Source organism: Drosophila melanogaster, chromosome X, assembly GCF_000001215.4.
Source record: "Drosophila melanogaster chromosome X".
Taxonomy (NCBI): Eukaryota; Metazoa; Arthropoda; class Insecta; order Diptera; family Drosophilidae; genus Drosophila; species Drosophila melanogaster.
The window spans coordinates 1375262-1397557 of record NC_004354.4 but is presented as its reverse complement, the minus strand read 5'-3'; the positions used below and the strand labels follow the sequence as shown (position 1 = coordinate 1397557).

Sequence of the window (22296 nt, the reverse complement as noted above, 5' to 3'; positions counted from 1 at the left end):
TCTGACGATGAAACACACGATGATGACAATGATCTTGAACTCTCTGCCGATCTCGACTTGTTTCTTACAATACCTTGGGAATAATTTTGAAAGCAATCGAAAATAAGCCAAATTAAAAACGAACTTATAAGTAATGTTAAATAATGAAATAAACACCTTAGGTTCCGCACAGCGAGTGCTCCACTTGCCGCCAACCCAAATCATTCATTCGAAATCCACTCCACGGTTCATAAGTTTATTTTGGTGGTCGCTCAAAGGAAGCCACTCATAAATTTGATGTACGTACAGGGGTGAGCAGATGATACCCGGATGCGGAGGCGTCGCCCTCTGATGCGGTTCACCATGATGCGATCCAATCCGATCCGATCCGATGCTCGCTATCGCTCTGGTCGCTCCTGCAGTCCATGGTCCAAGTGCCACCCTGGTACGCTTTGAATTTTGTATAATTGTTGCCTTGTTGCCTTTTTGGTTAGTCATAGTTCCATATAATACGGTATTACATAGTATATAGTAAAGTATATTATGTATAATGCATGTGTATATGTGTATATAAATTTAGTTAACATTAATTCACCAAATACTCAATTTCTCTCCATCTTCTTTTCGTGGTCTTCACCCACTCAACGTTAGTCCACTTTTTCATATCGATGCCATTGCGCGCTCGTGTTCAATTTTATAAAAGTTCAGTTGCCACTCTTTGTTGTGTTCGAAACGAGATGGGTTAATTGAGATTGGTAAGTCGGGTGTTGTGGGCTGGGTGTTCGGTGCGTGGTGTGGGTAGTGGGGGGGAGTTGCGAATAATGGGGGCATAGGGTCTGACCATTAGTCTTTGGCACGTTCGCATCGACGATAGCGATGGAGCTGATATGTAAACGGAGTTTCCTCGCTTTGTGCTTGTGAGTGGAAGGGGAGCGGGAAGTGACACCATATTGGTAATTGCACTACATGGGCGTCTCTCTCATGGATACTAGCTATGAACGAGGATCGGACTGAGATCTCCTCGAAATCACTGGGCTTCAAGTGGAGTGGGGGCTCTGGGCGAAGTCGTCTGGGTGCGGTAACAACAATTCGAGCTGGTCAGTGGCTAAGTCTATGGTAAAACTCTTGGCTAAAACATTCCTTGATTTAGACTGGCCGGCCGGCAATGGGGTAACGCGGAGATTTTCGCTTTTTGGCATCTTTGTGCAATCGAATGCTATCAATGGAATCTACTATGCTGAGATTGGTTTCGTTAGTTAGTTCAATTCAAGTCAACAAACAATGCGCTAAGGTTGTAACGTTTGCTAATTATATATCAATTATATATACTTTTAGGTTTCTTTCGCTCTAAGGTTTGCGTATTTTGATAAATTTGTAATATATTTATAAGGCCGCTTGGGGCAACTGCTATGAGAGTGCTAAAATACTCATACGGGCTGGCGATAGCCGAAGATCTAGATAGATGCAGGGGTCTTAGGGACAGTTACACTACGGATAATTGAAGCAAAATCTTCCCGTTCTACCTAGACTTTCTAAAATCTGGGGTCCCAGAACCAGAGTCCTCCTCGTCTCGTCTCCTCATCTCACCGAATCGTTTTCTCTGCATCTGCACCTGGGAGGACTGTTTGTCTTTCTAAGCTTGTTTTTGTCTAAATTCATTAAAAACTCACTCGGCAATCTTTGCACAATCTCGATATCGTTTTCGTTCTCGTTTTCGTTCTCGATCTTGATTTTTGAAACACGTGCACATGTGGGGGCTGTGGTATGTTTGGAGTCTTATGTGGTAGTCGTTAATCAAGTTAGAATAAATCGAAGGTACGAAAAATACAAAGTGGATTCGTATTAAATATATCCAGTACAGTTAGGGGTTACGAGTTACGAATAAAACGCGTATTACGTAAACAAAATTGCATAACAACTTAGAATTATGAGGGCACAGCAATCGAGTGTGTAAACTATGTATGTACAGCTCAGGCGGAGCAGGTGAATGGCGAGGGACAGGGTCAGATACAGGCTGTTGCCTAAACTAAATGTAAACGTAATCGTAAGACGTAAAAGTAAAAAATAAATAATAAATTAGGATGCAAGATGCAGGGGTGCGGGGGGCAGTGCAAACGGAACGGAACGGAATGGAACGGAAACGGAAAAACAGAAAACAAACGAAAAGTGAAATGCACGCCAACTCGGATGCTTTAAGGGGCGCTTACTTCGCCGCTGCGGAGGCGGAAACGGAACCGGGCGTGGCCGACAGCGCCATCTTGGAGAGCGTGGCCAAGGAACGTTTCGGGAACGTGTTGCTGCCGTCCGACGGGTCCGAGAACAGCTTCCGGAAGCTACAATGCAGAAAGTGAATCGAGAGCTCTACGCCGATTGAATGCCACTTACAATTTGCGTATTCCCGACTCGGAGCTCTTCTTCCAGGGCGCATCGTCCGGCTCGTAGGGCAAAGGGCCCTGCACGGGCGCATCGTGTCCAGGTGGCCTGAAAAGCGATGCACTATGTATGTACTTAAGTAATCATAACTAGGGATAGTAATTAGCTATAAAAACTCAAAAATAATCAACATATAGATCCGAATCCAACGATTTGTTTGACTCCCAATTGTGCCATTTACCAGTTACCTGCTGACCTTGCGAAAAAACACGCAAATATATACGTTTAAGCTCTGAATCACCTGCCAATTAAACGTTTGCATCATAGGGTCTATTTGAATATTGTTAGCACTGAGCAACAACAAAAGAATGACTCAGGCTGAAAATGCTTGTTCGTTAATCACTTTGACTCAAGCGGTCGTTCATAAATTCTTGTTTTCTCTGGTGAGGGACCACAAAACTAAAGGATGTAACAGAAATGGGCTCACTCACGTTTCTCCGGCCGCTGGTGGCTCCAGCTCGTTCGCCTCGGCAGCCGCCTCCTCCTCGTCGTCGTCATCATCGTTGTCCGCCACGTGACCATCGTCGTCCTCATCGCTATCGTCGGAGCTGGAGAAGTGACGCTGCCGCTTGCCCTTCGCCTGGCTTGGTGGCTTCAGCTCCGCCAGCTGCTCGTTGAGGGTGTCGATGGTGGTCAGCAGCTCATCGCGCTCGCTAATCAACTCTTTCAGCTCGCGCGTGGTGTACCGCGGCCGGTTGGGATCGTTCTGGCCATCGTCGTACGAGGCCACCAAATCCTCATTCTCCTTTTCGGCCAGGCCCAATCGCTTGCGCAGTTGGTTGATCTCCCGGCTCTGGTCCTGCAGCTGGGCAAGAAAGTCGGCGCGCTCCTCGCACAGCGTCTTCACTTGGGCCTGCATCAGCTTGTGGCGGCGCCGGGTATCTCGCTCTGATGCCTTCAGACGCTCCGCCTGGATATTGAGCTGGGAAGGGTTAGTTAAGAATACGTTAGCTGGGAATATGAGCACCTATCCTTAAGGACACTCACGTGCTCCAGCTCGCTGTACTTGTCCTGCAGCTCACGCTCGCGGTGCTTCAACTCGTCGCGCTGCTTGTATATCTGCTCCTTCAGCCGTTGCAGCACTTGAGTATCCGAAAGAGCGCTGTGCAGCTCGTGGTTGGTCATGCTGATAATGCTCTCGGTGAGACTGGCCCCCAGGCCGGAGCTCTGGGCGGACGATGACTGCAGATCCTGAGTCTGCTTTACCAGCCGCTTGTTCTCGTCTTGCAGCGAGGAGACGAGATCGACCAGCTCGTTGGTCTCGCTGCGCCACTGCTCTTCGATCAGCTCCAGCTCCTTGTCGAACCGCCGCCGGAACTCGGCCTTCTCCAGCTTCTCGCTCTCCAGCTGGGCCACCTTATCGCGCAGCTCCTGGATGGTGGCGTTCTCGCGCTCGTTCTTCGTGGCCAGCGCCTCCAACAGCTCCAGGGTGTTGATGATCTTGGGCATCAGCCCGCTGACGGCGTCCGTGCCGAAGCGGTCCATGATCCGCTCGTACTCCTTGCCAATGTCGGAGGCCAAGTCGTACACATCGACCACGCCGATGTCGTCGATGGCGTCCAGGACCATTTCACCCATCTCATTGAGGTGAAAGCCGGGCATCCAGGTGGTCGCTCAGATAATCTGTGACTCCTGCCAAGCGCTGTATCACTTGTTTACTTGCTCACACTTGCTCACTGGACTCTGTGTTCACTGAAGACCAGCTTCAGTTGTCGCCTCTTTCCACGGTGTCCTGCTCCTCGGAGTTGCTTCGGGAATCGCTGCACCAGCTGACAGGGATTTTTCTTTCGCTAGCAGGACAAGTGTGCGTGTGCGTGTACGTGCGCCAGGTGTTGGTTTTCCAAGTGCTTTAAGGGAGGGGGGGAATCCGCAATCCGAAGTACGGAATTCGCACTTCGCAATTCACAGTTGGCGCACACAGACTGCACAGTAGTGTGCGTGGGAGTGGCAGTGCTCACTTCATTCACTCTAGTTGTTACTGCCGCCGAGTCGCTTTTCGCTGCCGATTCCCACATAAACAATCCGACTTTCCGCAATTTATTTGCACAATTTTTGCTGAACCGAACTGGAACTGATGAGTAACGAATAACTGGTTCGCGGGCGCCCATATGTGCGAACCAGTTCCCAGATGAGCAGTCGGTTGCGCAGTCTGGTAGCGCTTTGTGCTGGCTGGTCAGTGTTGGGCAACGCCAATTCGTTTGGCGCCAAATGAAGAGCAGCTTAAGCGAGCAAAATGAGCGTAAGTGCCAAAATGTTAAGCCTTAAACGAAATTTTACTATCCAAAAGTCAACAGGCTGGGCCACAAAGTAAATTCATTGTTTTATTAATAAGTTCTTGTTTACAAAATTGTATAAATAGTTTTGTTTTCTTGGTTTTCAGTTTCGTTTGGTGTGTGCTTCCTTGTAAATTGTGGTTACTGGGTCTGGATAGGCAATTAATTGTATTTTACACGTACAGTAGCACTAACACTAACTAAATGGTTTGTGTGCCACATTTACACAGTTATGCAGCGGCGACTAGCAAGTTTCTTCTCTTTACACCATTTCAAATCATTGGTTTGGTTTCACTGGTTCATTAAGTACATAAATTAGCTACAGTTCCTTCAATGCTTTCCTCGGGGGAACAATCTAAGCGATATAAAAAAATAATACACAAGTTCTCGGCTAGGCGTAACAATTTCGATTTCTTTTCTGTAGCTCTTTCGTTCTTCACTTTTGACTTTAGGGACTAGATTAGGAACCACATTTGTACATTTCATTTTCATGCGTTCTTAGCTGCTCGATCTCTAATTAAGTAAGTAAGTAAGGTCTAGTTTTGTAAAGTAAATGTACATTCAAGATAGTCACCTTCTTCTTCTTATTCTTTTTGGTAGCAGCTCGTAGGAAAACTTAAAAATAAACACGTTACATGTATAGAAAAAAAAAGGCAATAAAAAAATAGGCGACGCAAGACATTTTAAAATGAGATGAATCGCTATGTTTCAGTTAGGCTGGCAAATAAATAGTGGGTCGCGAGTGGTTATGACCGGTTATTTCAGCAGGTCCTTTGGCAAGCATTTTCGATGGCAAGGCCCCAATCTTGGTTTCTGTTTTGGCACTCAAACTGGGCGTAAATAAATATATATGGTAAAATTAATGTTACAAAGTGGTTGCGTCAATCCATGGTAGCAAGTATAAAATTAGCAAACTAGACAAAATACTAGCACCCCTCCTGGGGATCCTGATTCTGCTGCAGGGCCAGCTGCCTCAGGAGCTCGGAGGTGACTTCCTGGCGCTTCGAGCGCTTCGCTGGCGGCGGAGAGGAGTGGGGCGGTGTATCTGGCGACGACAGGCCGCCCACCACGCCAACATCCCTGACCAAGGCATCCTGTGAGTCATCTTCGTCTACATCGTCTTCCTCGTCTTCGTCGGGTAGCGTCAGGTCCGTTATGGCCTGGTCACGGTTCTCGCCATCGTCCTCCGACTGCTCGTCCTCCCTAGACCGCCCATCATCTATGTCCACTATCGAGATGATGTCGCTGTCGCTTTCGCTTTCGCCCGCAGGACCCCCGACTAGTTCGAACCGCCCCTTGGCTGCGGACTAGCTGGTGCTGGCCTGCGTCTGCAACACATTGGCGGAAGCGGACGATGAGGCACTAGCGGCGGTCACGGCGACGGGCGAGAGCACACTGGCTCCAGGGAAGTGGCACGGGCACGCAGGATTGGGCATGTGATTCGCCTGACTGTTCAGCTTGCGGGTGAGCGTCTGCCAGTATTCGATTTGGGCGTTGATCAGGTCGATTTTCCGCTTGCTCTCCTCGATCCTCAGCGAATTCATCAGCTCCTGGTGCTGGCTCCTCGTCCCACCGCTGCCACTTCCTCCGCTGCCCGACGTGTGTGCCCCGCCGATCCCCAGGCCCACGCCGCTGTTGTTGGCACTGCTCCCGCCGCTTCCGGCTCCGGATCCGCTGCTGTTCAAGGCGCTGCACACTGTGCCCGCCACTGCCAGTCCGTTGTACCCGTTGAAACTGCCCGCCGCCCCGATGGCCACGCCTCCTGTCTTGTCCCGCGCCAAATGGTTGTGCGTCATCTGTGCGTGGTGGCCGCCGTTGAGCAACAGTTGCACTCCATTGGAGGCCACCGCGGAATTGCTTGTGCTGCCGGCAGTGTGGTGGCTATTGTTGATGTTTCCGCGCTGAAGGCGTGGCAACTGCAGAGTGGGAGGGGTGCGGCGGCTGCTAATGGCGACCGATGAAGATGGAGCGGCGGACCCATAGGCGGCATTGATGGCCGCCTGCAGAGACTGAGCCGGATTCACGGCGGACAATCCTAGGCCGTTCAGCAGCGTGTGCTGCTGCACTTGCTCCGCTGTGAGCGGCAGCACTCCACTGGCACTGGAGCCGCCATTGCTGGCCGCTGATAGGACAGCTCCTGTGCCGGAGCCGCCGTTCTGCAGCGTCTTGTTGATGTTGGCAAAGCTGCCCACGCGTATGTGGCCCACGGTCTGGATAGTGATGTCCGGTTTGGGCGCTGATGCGTAGCTCCCGCTGGAACTAATCGAGGTCTTCGTGGAGCACACGGGCGAGCTTGCGGCGCGGCGACTGGTTTCGGTAATCCCGTTGCTAGACATGTTTCCGGGAAGGGAGCCTCCGGAGACACCACCGCCGGCGGCTCCGGACGATCCCACCTGCTGCAGCTGGCGCACGTCCGTTGGAAAGAGCACGTCGTCCTCCTCCTCGAGGCACACCTCCGGCGCCTTGTGGCTCAAGCAGTCGTCGTCATCGTCCTCGTCCAGGCAGTCCATGCCATTGTCCGTCTGCTCGTTGTCGCTAATTGTCTCCGACTTGATAAGGATCACGTCCGTGTCCATGCCCTCGTGGTAGTGGGGCATCTGCAAGTGTGAGGAAAATAAATGATACTGAAACCATCATGGACAGCGTTTTAGTAGGATTCACAGGGTTCAGAGAGTCAAGAAAGTAGAAAGCTATTCATCTGGATTAGTGGGTTAGATGAAGTGCACCACGTTCACCAAGTGGACCAAGTGACTTGAGTCTTGAGACTTAAGCACCGGATGGGACACTTATGCACAGATCTGAATTTTAAGCCCACCTTGGAGTCGTCGTAGTCGTCCGATTGGTGTCCGTTTCCGCCTCCGTTGCCCGCGCCGCCTTGCTTACCGCCGCCGCCGCCACCGCCCGCGCCCTCCGGCGACAGCTGCTCGGCAATGTACTGGGCCACGGACTCCTGGTGCGACAGCGTGTTGAGCAGGTCCATGAACGAATGGTTGCTCTTGTCCTCGCCGCATAGGTCCTTTTTGAGCAGCAGCTTCATGTTCTTGTAAAGCTGGCGCAGCTGCTTGGCGCTGCGCTGGTGGTAGACCCGCGAGTTGAACTCCTTGGCGATCTGCAGCCACACCTCGTCCTTCTTGCGGTTGGACTCCGCGTCCGTGCGCTTGTTCTCGATCACATCCTTGTACTGCGCCGCGTAGCTCAACACCATGTTCCGCTCCCGCTGCGTGTACCGGGGAGTCTTCTCCATTTTCAACCGTTTGCAAGACGTCGTGAAGCTGGGGGAGAAAGTAATGCACACTGTGTTATTCTCTGGAGCTTTGCATGGGCCTTCTATCCCTTCTATCGGCAGCGAAGAGGGCCGAAGTGGCCACCATCTGTGCTCCACACAGTGACCAGCGACACACTGACCAGCGACCATCGCCCCACCTCCTGATTGAACACACACCCCTAGCAATCGATCCGATCCCACCTACGCCACCACAGCCGCCACTCGCCTAATTAATAACATAATGAAAGCAACAACAAACGCAACAGCTCCACTCCAATCCACTCCACTCGACTCGACTCCACGCCACCCACACAGTGGGAGTGATAAGCCGAAAAGAGAGATGAAGAGAGCGCGGTGCACTGAGGAAATAAAGGCGGCAGGTCTGAAACATGCTTATGGTATAGACAACGCTCCCAATGATCGATTGCTTCTGTGCATGTGCTCCAACGTAGTTGATGGCTTCCCTTGAACGAGGTAGCCTTGATGCTACTCGTAAACTTCGGAAGGTATGCGGCTAGAATTCTCACTTTTTCTTACGGTGCACGCGTAGTGCGTGGACGAACTCCTTGAGAAAGTGGCCATCGTGGCATCGATTGCGCTGCAGGTGCGATCCTTCTAGACGCTCTCCTCGGCAGCCGAAGCGGCTCTTTGGGGCCGGACAGGCTCGAGCTGAGAGGGGAGCGGGCAGAGTGCGACGACACAGTGGGATATCTTATCGGGAAATTGGAGATTATCGCCAAACTCTCCCCCACACACACAGAAGCACACACGCAGGACGGAGAGCAGGCCGGAGCGAGAGAGGGGTACTCACGTTTTAAGGCCGCGCCAAAGCCGGCGAGCGGGCGCAGAAAAGTGGGTGACAGGCTTTGAGCGAGTACGAGAGAGAGAGAGAGACAACGACACGACACGACATAAGTGGGGGTGGGGGATAGCGAACGAGCCCATCCAGCAACAAACTTCGCGAACGGCGGCGACGACGCGCAAAGCTCGACTGAATTCCAATTCGAATTCGGGCACGCTCAGAAGTACCGTTGGAGTGCAGCGACGCCGGCGATGGGTAAACAAAAATAGGAATGGCTAAAGACGTGCGGAGCCCTTGCGCTCCTCCAGCCCCCGTTTCCGACCCTCCCCCCGCTGCCGCTCCCGCTCCAAAGACACACTCCTACAAAGAGCTCAACTGTTTACACACACACACACACACACAGGCACGGACACGGAAGTGTGTATGGGTGAGACGTAATTAAAGCTTGAAACCGAGTTTACAACAACAACGAGCCCGCCAGTCGCCACCCACCACCCCACGCCGCACACCCCCTGCGAAGAGCCGAAGTCGAAGCAACAGCTAGAAGAAGAGGCTTAAGAGAGAGAGAGAGAGAGAGAGAGAGAGAGAGCGGGAAAGAGGGAAAATTGGATACTTCGCGCAGAGAGAAACCCCCAACAACGAGCGCAGTTTATAAATAAACCTTGTTCTTTTCGCCGCTTTTCAAGCTGCACCAAAGTAAGGGTTGAGCTGACGTGTGAGTGCGAAAGGGAAGACCAAATGCAATCATATGTTTGAGTGTGTGTGTGTATGTGTGTGTGTTCTTTGTGGGAACACGAGGTTTTAATTAATGAGTGGGTTACATAACTTCAAGCGATAGGGGGGGATAGCATTCGTCCAGTGCCTCAAGATCGAGGGAATAGGATATCCATCCATATCCATAGGATATCCATACATGCAACTGAGCGGACAAAACTTAAGATCGCAAGTCAGGATGCTCGGATGATTAAGTGGGAAATTATCCAAGCAAAGATGGCTTCAAATGCTAAATGAGAAAAACCATGTTTAGAGTTTAAGGATCAAGGATTAAAGGACGCGCTACTCCCATCCTGATCGACTTGATCGATAAAGCGGCGCAGTTTGAGCAATGAAAGCGGCATTGCTAAGCGACTGCGTCACTGCGCCGCATCGAGTCAAGTTTTAAGATAAGATTTGAGGCAGTCTGCCTCTATAGAGCCCCTATATCTATATCTGTATTTGTATCTGTATCTACATCTACATCTGTATCTGTGCCTGTAGCGGTCCCGTTCCTATGTGTACAAGTGTGGGTTTGCTGGGTTTTGTTTCAGTCCGTTTCAGTTGGGTTTTGGCTCGGTTATCTACGAAATCCGCTGGCAGCGGGGCTTCCATTTCCACTCCAGCGTAGCAGCGCTGAGCAGTGCAAACAAGCAAAGTTTGCTTTTTGGGGACCACAATTGTGGGGCAGCACAAGCGTTGCTTAATGCGATACCTCACCTCGAGTTATCTACACACACACACATACACACACTCGCACTTAAACCCACACTCGCGCAAGCCGCGCAACAGGTGGAATTATTTACTGATAAGCCGCTGATAAAAGCGAGCCCAGATAGGAGCGGGGAGCGGAAAACGGGGAAAGGGGCAGTGGAGAACAGAGAATCGAGGTGGGAGTGGAGTGGAGTGGAATGGAGCTTCACCCGCTGTCGTTTGGCGGGAGAAAAGGAAGGGAAGGGAAGGGAAGGGAAGGGAAGGGAAGGGAAGGGAAGGGAAGGAAGAAAGGGTACTTTCCAAGTTCTAATTGGCTTTGTTTGTCCGCTGATAGCACTGAAACCGACCTCCCCGTCACTTTTTACCTTTCCCACTGCTGCTCATCTAAAGCCCCTCCTGGAAAACTCCGGTTGCAAACGCACCTGCGTCCCACGATCGAGCTGGTGGTGCGTGCTATTCTTCTGCTCTTCCTCGTGACCAACTGGTGGCTCCTCGTAGTCCGCGCGTGCTTCTGCCTTCCTGCGGGGTGATGAGCGTGGGGGCGAGGGCGAGGAATACGCATTTTCCCCGAGCGTCGCCGACCGCAGCGCTTGAGTTGACAATTTTTACTACCACCGCTACTGGCAGAGCAGCGAAATCGTGGAATCGGGCAGCGCTCACCGCCTCAATGGGTGGCGTGTGTTAGTGAGCGTAGCAAAAGCGCTTGAAACTGATGGCCAGCGTTGTGCAATCTCCGATCTCGGGCGACAGCAACGACAGGCGAGAAGCGCGATCCGATTCGGTTTGGGAATCGGAGTTGGATGTGAGATTCTAGTTCTTGTGTGACCCAAGATCAAACGCAAAGAAGGGCCGAAAGAATGAGATTGTTTGTCATTCGGCTCGGGATTCCTAAACTAAGGCAAGGACCCATTTGACCCACCTAATTTGCTTTACGATCAGAGACAGCCACAACAAATGTGTACACCCCAAGACTCACCTGGATTTGTGGCCGGCTGCACTTTGAAATGGACTTCCTTCGCAGCCGCTAATCCTCGGCCCTCCTCGTCTCCTCCTTCTTCTCCTTCTCCTCCTTCTCCTCCTCGATGCGTAATGTGTTTCCTTGCACCCCACTCCTCTGCTGGCTTTCTCAAAGCTGTATTTGTGCGATGCAGAACGAAGAACGCGCGGCTTGCTGCTCTACTCTGTGCCTCTGGTTCACGCGGCGTATGCGCAATATTTTCAACTACTTGTCCAACGTCGCTGACCGCCAGCCGCTCGCTGTCCCGCTCGCTATTGCCTCTTCCCTTCTCCGTCCCACTCAGCGCTCTCTGGCGAAGACTTTGTTTTCGGCTCTTTGTGTGCGTTTCTTCCTATTGGGTTTGATATCGTTTATAGCTGAACGCTCGTTCTGTTATTTTTTTTTTCACTGCTCACAGTTGTTGCTTTAAACCTTGGACTAAAATTAAAAATACATAGAGAAGTGAATTTGTTAATACGAAATCACGCCAAAACGTAAACATAAACGGAGAAGGAGCGGGGGAAAAACGTTGGGGAAAAGCGCAGGCACATACGCCACATGGATACACAGCGCACAATAAGAAACTGAAGCAGGCACAGACACAGAAACAGAAGAAGACTTCTTGACTTGAGTTTCTGGCCCGCGTTGCTCGATGCGCGATCCAACGATTCTGCCCCTCTTATCTGGCCAGATCAGATCAGACTAGAGCAGGGTAAAACAGAACTGAACTGAAACCTGCCCAATCGCGCCCTCTCTTCGCCAAGGGAAAGAAGCAAAGAGAGGAAAACCCCTAGCTAGGCCTCATTGAAACCGCACTGAAACTAATATCTAATCTGGCTGCACGGCTACCCGGCATTATCTTATCGCCTTAAGGTGGGCTTGTGGCTCCACGACAACTTGGAAGTCGGCTGGGTGACTCACCAAACATCGCCCATCCACCGCCAAGCAAGCACTTTCCACCTGATCCGCCGGACTCGATAAGCTACGGCCTGCGCGAGTGCAGGCCAAAAACCTTTTGGTCTATAAGGCCGTGTTTGTGAAGCCCAAGCAAGGAGTTTAACCAAGATTCTATACATAATCACATAAATCACATAAGGTTCAATTGTCATTGAATTGAATGTATTTGTTTATTATATAGAGCAAAATCTGACAACCCCAAGCCAGTCTCAAGTTGAAAAGCAAACATAGGTACAAATGCAAGGGAAACCTCGAGGGAGTTGGCAACCCCGTCGTCTCAAGGATGTCCCCATTCAGAAAGGGGGGTGAATGGGATATAGCAAGACGTAGCCATACGCTTGCAGATATATTGTATATATACGGACGATGTGTATAGATTCGGGGATATATGCCTATGACGAATCAAGAATTCGACGAATGAAGAAGGCGCAGATCTGTGCTCTGCACAATTGCAAACAAACAACAACGAGAAATCGAAGAAAACCAGAGGCACTCGGAGCTGGCCCTGTTCATCCGCTTTCCTCGCTTTCCTCTGCGTTCGCCGCCCACGCGCCTTGGCATGCAAAACAAATGATGCCCCAACCTTTTCCAACCACCCCTCCACCCCACTATCCCATGGTACTAGCCAGTATCCAATCGAAAGAGACGCGAGACGGAGAACAGTAGTCGAAGTCAAAGCGCAGAGACGAGAGCGTGAATTACCCGATACCCGCATCCGCACCCGTTAGCGTTACCGGGTAACCGCGGCCAACCGCTTACCGTTCCGAACTGGCCCGATTCGGGATTCGAGTGCTCTGCTCCGGTGTTGCTCCGTTCTTGGCCGCACTCAAAGAGCAGCCGTCGCAGTCTAATTTGATACTAAAAGCGAATTCGGAATTCAGCCGCAGAATACCGAGACTCGAGCGGTCCGAGCAGCCGTCGCAGCCTGTTGGCCGCGTCTCCGAAGGTGCACGCCCTCCCCCAATCCTCCCGTGCCGGCCAGTCCCCGTCTATTGGGGTCGAGCTGATCGCATCGAAAAGCGCCATGAGGGGTTGGCAAATTTCCAACCGAAAGTTCTGCTCTGCCGCCGCGCATCTGTATCTGTGCCCGCTCCCGTTCTCGCCTTCGAGTATCTGTATCCGCGTCCGAGTCTGTCTGCGTCTGTATCTGTATCTCTAGCTATGCCTGCGCGTCTGTCCAAGAGAAAGAGAAAGAGCGGAGCTTCGGGAAAACGAATTTACATTGCGCACAGCCACAGCCACATCCACAGCCAGAGGCAAGTGAAAAGCAGCGGCAGCAGATCAACGGGCCAACGGGAAAAGCAGGGATAAGCAGGCCTGGCATGGATGGCGCATCTTTGGGATCTTGGTATCCACGGAATACGCAGTCCGAATACGTTTTTCAAACAACCCGTTTTTGGTCCAACCTAGCTACCTACAGGTTAGCTAAACTGGAGTTTCGGGCTTGGGTACCAGGATATCTTTTCAGTATCGTATTTAGTTAGCTTTTGTACTGCGTCTCAATGAAAAGGGAGTGCAGAAGAAGTTGGTTAGTAGAATAGAGTCAGATCTTTTTGCCCGTTCTAACTTGAGCGCTTGAAGACAACACACCTGCGAAGGACCGCCAGCCGAGGAGCTCAATCCGCATGCCGAGTGCGCTGTGCCGTGATGGGAACCAATCTCATCCAACCCGACCTGATCTGATCTGAGTAGGCAACTGTACTTGGCATCTCACAACTTGGCAGCTGAAAAGTATTTTCGACTTTAAAAATAGCTGCCCCAAAGTCCCACCGCGCGCGGTGCAGGCAGGGGGGAGCGGGAAAAGCGAGAGAGGGATCGGTTTGGATCGCTTTGGTTTGGTTTTCGGCTTTTGGCTTTTGGCTAGAAGCGGTGGGCGGATCGGGCGCGTTGTGCGGGCTGCCTAACAGATGCCTTCGTTTACAAATAGCCGCTGTTTAAGCTCTCTCGCCGCTGATGAAAATTGATGGGTGCGAGCGCACGGAAAACCATATTCCACTTTCGATTTCCCATTTTCCATTTCGGCGTTCCGCCCGTTCCCCGTCTTCCCAGTGGGCACGGACACGCTGGTGTGCGTGAGCTTTTGGAAACTCGAGACTAATGAGGTCGGCCACGTAGCCTCCCCCGCCTTCTTGCTCTGCTCCCCATGCCCCCTCCGCGACTTCCCTGCGCGGACGAAGTGCCCAATGGCATCCTTGAGCTGGCCTCTGCCACACCTGGCAAGATCAATTGCGACCTCAACTTCAGTTGTCCAATCGGAGTTCCGAGGACCGTTTGCCTGGGTCCGGCTGGGCTGCCAGAGGAGCCAATGGCCCCGGCCCGAAAGGAGACTGCCATGGGCCGGTCTTTGGAGGCAAATGCGTTGCGTTGGCAGCGTTTCTTGGCACCCAGTCGCCTCACCCTTCGCGCCTGACGCTGCGATTTGAGTTCAAATTTATTTTTGGCAGCATCGCCGCACCATCGTCCCCCTTGCCGCTCATCCTCTGCTCCGCTTTTTTCCGTTTTTCCGGGACTCAGGAGGCTGAGAAAGGGGGAGGCGTCGGATCGGGATCGGAATAGGAATAGGAATTGGGTTCAGAGGCCCGATCGCTTGGCTCCACCTCTGCCTGGTTGGCTCTGTTTGCGTTGCTTTATCTAGTTCTGGGGTGTGAGTGCGTGCCTGTGTTTAATATAGGCTTCCGCCCCTCCCCTGCCCTACTGGTTGTTTGTGTAATCCATTTAAAGGTAATTGAACTTCCCTCCCCACCTTCTGCAGGCACACAGCCCATCCCGACGCACTAAGCCGAAGTCGAAGTCGGGGCTCTATATTTAGCCAGTGGCGCAGTGGCATGGCCTGGCATGGGGCTGGAAATGCAGTCGGGAAAGCGGAGTGGGCACCGCCATCCAGGCACCAAGTGAACCTGCTCAAGACGAGCCCAAAATTAGATTCCACGGGGCGCTGCGCTGCTACTCGAAGTCGTGCCACGGCGATCTGGATGCGGATATAGATCACTGAAGATCAGATCAAATCGGATCGATTTGGATGGGATCGGATCGGATTGGATGCGATCAGATCAGATCGCAGCACATAGAAAATCGGCGATCGTAGTGGGAACTTGGAGAATGAGAAACGTTTCATTTTTGAAGCACACTTGGAAAAATGAGACGTTTGCTGGGCGAGCTATTGCTATTTTTAGGCAAAGGCATCACCATAAAAGTTGCCCCGCTCCCCTTTCCGTGCTCCAGCTTTTCCCATTTTCGTTTGTAGTTTTCCAATATTTCTCGAGGAACTGTTTTCGAATTAATCGAACAAGGCGAGTAGGCGCATAGAGTTATATAGAAGTTATAGAATATACATATGGGGCTGGTATAAAGTTAAGAGCTGCAGACTCACTTTCAAACAAAAAGCTTCGAATGGCAGTAACACATTCATTATGAATAACATACATACATATGTACATACATAGATATTGGCGAAGAAATACTTCGAAACTGTGTCTTTGGATCAGAAATTCATTTTCCTGTTTACCCCTCCTCCGCTCCACTCCTTTCGGTGGAATTTCATCATCGGCTTCGGTTCACCGTCAATCGATAACAGTTAAATCGAGAAAAGCGGAAAACAAAACACAAATAACAATAAACGTGCTTCGGCAGAAGGAAAGAGAAGAAAGAAAACTACGACACAATCAAGCGAGAGCTTTTCTTGAAGGATAAAGCTTTGGGCTGAGTGCGCACGTGTCTGATGTGTGAGTATGAGTGTGTGTGTGTGAGTGTGTGTGTGGAAAACGTGTGTTGATGACATAAATGCGAAATAAGAAGAAGGAAGACAAGAAGGCGCAAACAGCTGTGCCAAGGAATCCCTGCTTCCTGAAACAAGTAACGCCCGGGGGAGGGTGTGACTCGAAACGAATCCAATCCCGACACCAAAACCGCGTTTTCGATTTCCAAGCGCGCGCTCCTGGGGTGGAAAACGCGCACTCTCACACGCGACGGTCACAAGCACAAACACACAAACACACACACCTAAAGAGGAGAGAAAAGGAACAGAGCTTAAAACTTCAATTGGAATCTTGGACTGCGAATTTACTCCCGTCGCATCCTGACCGCATGAAACGCAACAACCTCGGCACCTCCACAGTGTTTTTCCAACATCACTTTTCCGCGCATATGCTCTGAGATTGACTTTCAACCTGTGCGCTTGTTTTCGAGTGGGTCGCACCAACATTAATAGTAATAGTTACACTGGCAGTGGCAGGACACTCGTGGCCGTTTCTCGACTTACCGCCCCCTGACCCGGAACTAAACAAAAAGTAGAAAAAAAAAGGAGCACTGCTCCGCACCGCACGCTCCGCGACCGATTTCAAATAACAATAAAATCGGCACGGCAAACAACAACGCAACGCAACACGACGCAACGGCAACGGCAACAACAACACTCTGCTTTCGGCGGCAACGCTGCTGAAACGGGCGAAGCGAACGCGCGACGTCAAATGTCAGATTTTGTTGTTGCGAGCAGCGAAATTCCCGTGCCAGAGAGCGTGAAAAGAGAGGGGAGAGCAGGGCGCCAAATTCAAACGGTTGGGCTCATCTGCTTCGAGTACGGAGTGCCGTTGCTGGAAACGTTCTTCGCTGCAGAAGACAGGGATAACGTTCAGGCACAGGGATAAAAATAAACATTATTTAAGGCAAGGAATTGGAATAGACGCAAAGCTCACCACATGACATACTCACATACAAAGTTGAAGAATAAGATAAGATACGCTTACACTGGATCCCTGGCGCGCAAATAATCCTCTTATTAGCGCAATATTTTAACACAATTCGAGTCTTCGAACTGTCATACAAGAAAAGTTGATTTCCAAGTGGTTTCAGTGCCCGCGAGGTGGCAACGCCGAGCCAGTGGCAGTGTTGTGCAGCGCTGGCCCAGAGTTTATAAACAAACATTAAACGCATACACATCACGTACGGAACAACCAGTTGGACATCCGAGACCCTGCCAGATATCTAATCGCTGCGAGAGTGCCTGTGTTACGCATCCGAATCCGCATACCCATCCGCCCCCGTACTGAATTTCCGCAATCCGCAATGCTGAAGATCGCCGCCGAGGGAATCGCGCCACGTCTGGCGGCGGCCTGTTGCTCCATTGGAGCGAAGAGCAGAGGCCAAAGAATGGCGCCCCAGGCGGCCAGGGGCACCCAGAAGTACCTGTCGCAGTCGCAGCACCTCCACAAAATGCTGGTCATCAAAGACCACTACGAGTTCGATCAGAAGGTGAGTCAGGATTATGCAACGAAACGGGTTGCGATGGCCAGGAACGGCAGCAGGCAACGATGACCTTGTGCGCTGGCCTACGTGCTTGGGTTTGGGATACTTGGGAGGAGCAAGGGGTGCAGGCAGGGGAAGGGGACGAATCCACCCCATGACGTACTTGGCCGTGGACCCGTCCATAGATACAAACATATGTGTGCGCACACTCGCCTCAGTTCTGTTTTCAATTTTGTTTTCGGCCTGTGCTCGTGTATGCAAATGAGCCCCAAAACATTGGATACCGGTTTAAACCCCTTTCAGCCAGCCGCTGCGTCCGCGAAGAAACGGGAGCCAGCTGCAGAAGACCCTTCAGCATATCGCTCCATGGCCGAGTTATCAATTGCAGTTGGATTAGGCGAGATAAGAGAAACGTGAGTCACACACACACACACATTTTGTAGCCTCCCAAGTGACCACCCCGCAATCTCAGAGTAGACGGAATTTAAAACTACTAATATAGCAGACACTGGCTACAATTGTATGAATCACTCACTATATGAAAACTGCAGTATTCTGCCGCAAATCAATCTCGATAGTCACCCCGGCAGCCGCAGGTCCATCTCCCCTTTTTAGCTATGACGTTATGCCTATAAGTGGCATAATCTGGCATACTCGACGTTGTGGTGACGTTATGGGGATGACAATGAGGTGTTTTGTTAGTTCCGAGCAAAGCACTCCAATTTTAAAGTCTGTTCAACCACCACCTATGTATTATGCCTTGTTCCGCAGGTGATCAACAGCGACAACCCGGTGATCGTGAACTTCCACGCCGAGTGGTGCGACCCCTGTAAGATACTCACGCCCAAGATGCTCGAGCTGCTTGAGAACTCGAACGAGATCGACCTGGCGGTCATCGATGTGGAGACGAACCTGGATCTCGTCGAGACCTTCGAGGTGAAGGCCGTGCCCGCTGTTCTGGCCTTCAGGAACGGCGTCGTAGTGGACAAGTTCATTGGTCTGGTCGACGCCAACAGCATCGAGACCCTAATCGACAAACTGAAGCGGAAGCAACAGCAGAAGCAGTAGTGAGCTGGAGCGGCGATGCGATGCACAGGTGGATTAGATCAGGGATGCTATGATTTTACACACGAAACGGGAGACTGGAACTGCGATATGAAGCCCAATGCCGAGGCAGAATTTGCAATCATCGATGCTGAAAGAATGTGCACAACATACCTTAATATGCAATAAAACTAACTTTAATTATGGCTACTCTTAATTCACACTTCGTCCACAATCGATTTAGAATATTAATGGATCGCTTTATTGTTTGGTTGGTTCAGATACAGATACATAAAACTTGGTCCACATCTGGTTGTTATCTGACAGCTTCCCCAGACGAGGTTCCAATTACAATTCGTTAGGCATAATACAAATACATCCACGTGCACATGCGGTTTGGATAATAACTCAACTTGCTTATAAACATAAATCGAAATAGAAACAGAACAGAACAGAAACGGATCGAAGCCCGCCGACCGGGCGGAACCTACAGACTTAGACTAACCGGAAGCGGAAATCGATACGGCAAAGCGGGTAACGGTAGCGTAGCGGCAACGGCGGTTGGCGGTGTCCGAGTTCAATAACATTTTATGTGGATTACACAGCCGCACAAAGAAAAGCTGGAGTCGGAGTCCCAAGCTCTTGTTCGTCGTCTAGTAGCAGGCCATTTTTAAAATCTATTCCCAAATCCTGCTACCGATAATTGCACATTGGGTTTCCGATTAAAATCAAAAGGGTTTGGGACGAATGCAAGAACTTAGTCATGTGGTTAAGGCCAGACTCCGGGATCCGCGGAGCCCGAAACTCCCCCCAGCTTTCCTTTGTGGGACTGTGTCTTCCGGGTAATGGTCAATCCTCAGGACTGTCCGAGTGCGGATCGCCAGCCGAGAAGATCCCATCCGGTCCGCTGCGGCCGATGGCGGTCACCTCATCCTTAGCGAGCCAGTTGAATGATCAGGGCGGCGCACATTTCGAAAAACTCCATGGTGTGGTGGCCGGTCGGCTGCAGCGGCATCACCCCGGACACGCTAAGCGGCGGCGGAGTAAGGCTCTCCATGATGACGTCGTCGCCCTGCTCGACCTCGTCGTTGGTCAGCGACTTGAAGTCGAGCAGATAGCTCTTGGCGTCCACCTGGTACAGCTGCAGTGACATCTTCGAGAACTTGCCGGTCTTCACGTTCTGCCTGCGCACCCGAACGTGGTACGGATTGATGATCTTCCACTCGTAGCTGAGTGCCTTCATCGCTCGGTATACCTCGAGCATTATGTCGTTGGGCTTGCTCTGCGACCGGATGCCCAGATGCCACTTGGCGCGCTTGATGGGAGTGCCGCCACGTGCGGTTTTCTCCGGGAAGGCTCCGCCGCCAGATGTCTGCACGGACATGGCCAGTTGACGGTCCCGCATCGGCGCAATCCGCTCCGGATGCGGTCGAATGGGTATGGTGCTGCTAGGCGTGCCTCCAGCCACTGGTGGCACTGGTGTGGCGGTGCCCGAGCTGGCTGAGGTACCTCCGCCAACGGTCACGGTGGCCAGAGGGGCTTGGTGGTCCATCGATGATTGGGGAACGGGCGGAGGCGGCGGCGGTGGTGGAGAGCCGGCCACAAAGAAGTTGTTGATCTCGTTTATTTGGTTGGCCGCGTCGTCGGCGAAGCGTTTGTTGTCGATGATCAGATGGTAAGCGATGGCCAGCTGATCGTGCGGATCGCCGCTGAGCAGCGAGTTGTGCACCTCGGTCTCCTTGACGCCGAACTTGGTGCAGACCTCTGCCACAGCGTAGGTGTCGATCACATTGGAGTCCTGCTCGATGGACGAGGGGAAGAGGTAGGCCGGGAGGTCCTTTTGGAACCACTCGTGCTTCTTGATTTCCTCGATGTTGGCCCGCTTGAGCGGGTCCACTTGCAGCATCTGACAGACCAGATTGACCACTTGTTTGTTGAGGTACTCGGGAATGGGGAAAATGCCCGACTTGATCTTGCGAAACAGCGTAGGCACATGCTCGTCGTCAAAGGGCAGCGTCCCGCACAGCAGGGCGTACAGGATGACGCCGCACGACCAGATGTCCACCTCGGGACCGGCGTACAGCTTGCCGGAAATCACCTCGGGCGCCGCGTAGTTGGGCGAGCCGCACGAGGTGCGCAGGAACTCGCCGTCCAGCATCATGTTCGAGAGCCCAAAGTCGGCGATCTTCACGTGCATGTTGTGGTCGAGCAGCAGGTTCTCTGGCTTCAGGTCTCGATGCACGATCATGTGCCGGTGGCAATAGTCCACGCCAGAGATAATCTGCTGAAAAAAGCGGCGCGCTTGGTGCTCCTGCAGCTTGCCGTGCTTCACAATATAGTCGAACAGCTCCCCGCCGCTCACGTACTCCATGATCATGAAGATGTCCGACGGCGTCGATATGACCTTCGGAGAGTTACGGAAAGGTTAGCAAGCACGTTTATATCAGCTGATGACTGCAGCCGTCCCTAGGTTCCCCCAAGCCCTGCCTAACCTAATTGGTAACTGATCCAATCCGAAAATCGAGGGAAAATGTGCTTGTAAAACCAAAGCAGACCCCGTACATATTCCTTTTATAAACTTTCCTTCCAAACTTTTTGCTCATTTAAGTTGGGCTTCTATGTCTGTTGCGAATGTCTAGCCAGTGGCCCAGTTTCTAGATATGCATTTGCCTTCCGCAACAAAATTCGGATGACTAGGCATGACCGTGTACTTTATAGATAAACAAACCTCCAAAATGTTGTTATAGAAAAGCTATTCCCCCTTCGGGCATATCCTGCCTTTTTGTTTATTAAACTGCGGCTTGATTGTTTGTTATTAGTAGCTGGCCAGCGTAATTGGAAGAGGAAACCAGTAACCCAGTTTCCTGGAAAGCTTGGACTTAGAAAGTCTAAGCTTGGAGCCATGAACTCACCTGGTACAACTTGATGATGTGCGGATGGCGGAAGAGCTTTAGGTTCTGGATCTCACGCCGGATCTTGCCCACGACGTCCAGGCTTTTGATCTTCTGACGATTGAGTATCTTGACGGCCACCTTGACGCGTGTGATCTGGTGCTCGCCGATCTTCACCTTGCCGAAGGTTCCCGTTCCCAGGGTTGCGCCCAGTAGGTAGTGCCCAATCTTGACCAGCGGCTGGCCATTGGCGCTGCCGGCGGCCACCGCCTCAGCGGCCGCAGCCCTCATCTGGGGCATCTCGAGCAGGTAGCTCCTTGTTGGACTGGGGGTGCTCCACTGCTCCGCTGCGGATGGGCGCGGAGAGGGGAGCGGTGGTAAGGTCGTTATCGGTTATTGCGTAGTGTACTCCGCTGAATCAACAGAATAGAATAGAATAGAGCAGCCACTCACGTTACGTTCTTCCTGCCAGCCGTGCCACCTCGCCCGGATACGGATTCGGATGTCAAAGTGGTTGTGGATGTGTCAAGGGCGGTTGAATTGATACTGATTTCCTGGATTTCTATTCGAGCGCGGCAACGAGACTCTCCTTTACGCTTGGGTTTTCTTCGCGTTTTGCTTATTTAATTGACATTGGAAGGCGCTGCCACTTCCAACAACACTGCCTTCCAACAACACTCGTTCCAGCAGCTGATTCGCGCCCTCTCTTTCTCTCTCTCTCTCGCCTTCCAGTGGCTATCGATAAGTGGCGGCCAGTGATGCCAGGTAGTTCCGCAGTGGCGCGCAATTTAAAACCATCTTGCCACTTATGCTGAATTTATAAAAAGCAATATTAATGGCTTTACTCAACCACATTTGAAATAGTTAAGCTCGCAAAAAAACTAGTAGGTGTGCGTTGTCGAAACTCTCTGATGTCCAATTGAAAGGGAAAAGATGCCCGTTTTGTG

The 22296-nt window shown here is 51.6% G+C and overlaps 4 protein-coding genes across 17 annotated transcripts; 1 reads left to right on the top strand and 3 right to left on the bottom strand.

Annotated features, from left to right (window-relative positions):
• Nucleotides 1-220: 220 nt before the first annotated feature.
• On the bottom strand, nucleotides 221-4504 carry Rilpl (Rab interacting lysosomal protein like). 3 transcript variants are annotated; one of them, NM_001272204.1, is made up of 5 exons: nucleotides 3400-4504; nucleotides 2844-3334; nucleotides 2365-2460; nucleotides 2187-2312; nucleotides 221-2005 (listed from the first exon to the last, which is right to left on the bottom strand). In NM_001272204.1, the coding sequence occupies exons 1-5, from the start codon at nucleotides 4012-4014 to the stop codon at nucleotides 1873-1875; spliced, it is 1461 nt and encodes a 486-aa protein (NP_001259133.1). In that variant the 5' UTR covers nucleotides 4015-4504; the 3' UTR covers nucleotides 221-1872. The 3 variants fall into 3 exon arrangements, with proteins under 3 accessions (NP_001259133.1, NP_001259132.1, NP_569910.1); NM_001272203.1 differs by having other exon boundaries at nucleotides 221-2312; nucleotides 2365-2475; NM_130554.3 differs by having other exon boundaries at nucleotides 221-2312.
• Nucleotides 4505-4714: 210 nt separating this feature from the next.
• CG32813 (uncharacterized protein) lies at nucleotides 4715-16644 on the bottom strand. 10 transcript variants are annotated; one of them, NM_166881.4, is made up of 5 exons: nucleotides 16432-16644; nucleotides 11196-11654; nucleotides 10642-11035; nucleotides 7501-7957; nucleotides 5080-7282 (listed from the first exon to the last, which is right to left on the bottom strand). In NM_166881.4, the coding sequence occupies exons 4-5, from the start codon at nucleotides 7927-7929 to the stop codon at nucleotides 5993-5995; spliced, it is 1719 nt and encodes a 572-aa protein (NP_726733.2). In that variant the 5' UTR covers nucleotides 7930-7957; nucleotides 10642-11035; nucleotides 11196-11654; nucleotides 16432-16644; the 3' UTR covers nucleotides 5080-5992. The 10 variants fall into 9 exon arrangements, with proteins under 10 accessions (NP_726737.1, NP_001284778.1, NP_726736.1 ...); NM_166885.3 differs by lacking the exon at nucleotides 10642-11035 and having other exon boundaries at nucleotides 4715-7282; NM_001297849.1 differs by lacking the exons at nucleotides 10642-11035; nucleotides 16432-16644 and adding an exon at nucleotides 12933-13033 and having other exon boundaries at nucleotides 4715-7282.
• A 433-nt stretch (nucleotides 16645-17077) lies between these two features.
• Nucleotides 17078-18673, top strand: CG3719 (uncharacterized protein). Its single transcript, NM_143733.2, has 2 exons — nucleotides 17078-17420; nucleotides 18186-18673. Exons 1-2 carry the CDS (start codon nucleotides 17235-17237, stop codon nucleotides 18480-18482), a joined length of 483 nt encoding a protein of 160 aa, NP_651990.1. The 5' UTR covers nucleotides 17078-17234; the 3' UTR covers nucleotides 18483-18673.
• AMPKalpha (AMP-activated protein kinase alpha subunit) lies at nucleotides 18662-22022 on the bottom strand. 3 transcript variants are annotated; one of them, NM_206604.2, is made up of 3 exons: nucleotides 21803-22022; nucleotides 21371-21688; nucleotides 18662-20862 (listed from the first exon to the last, which is right to left on the bottom strand). In NM_206604.2, exons 2-3 carry the CDS (start codon nucleotides 21647-21649, stop codon nucleotides 19393-19395), a joined length of 1749 nt encoding a protein of 582 aa, NP_996327.1. In that variant the 5' UTR covers nucleotides 21650-21688; nucleotides 21803-22022; the 3' UTR covers nucleotides 18662-19392. The 3 variants fall into 3 exon arrangements, with proteins under 3 accessions (NP_996327.1, NP_726730.1, NP_477313.1); NM_057965.4 differs by having other exon boundaries at nucleotides 18701-20862; nucleotides 21371-21696; NM_166880.2 differs by having other exon boundaries at nucleotides 21371-22022.
• Between the last annotated feature and the right edge of the window lie 274 nt (nucleotides 22023-22296).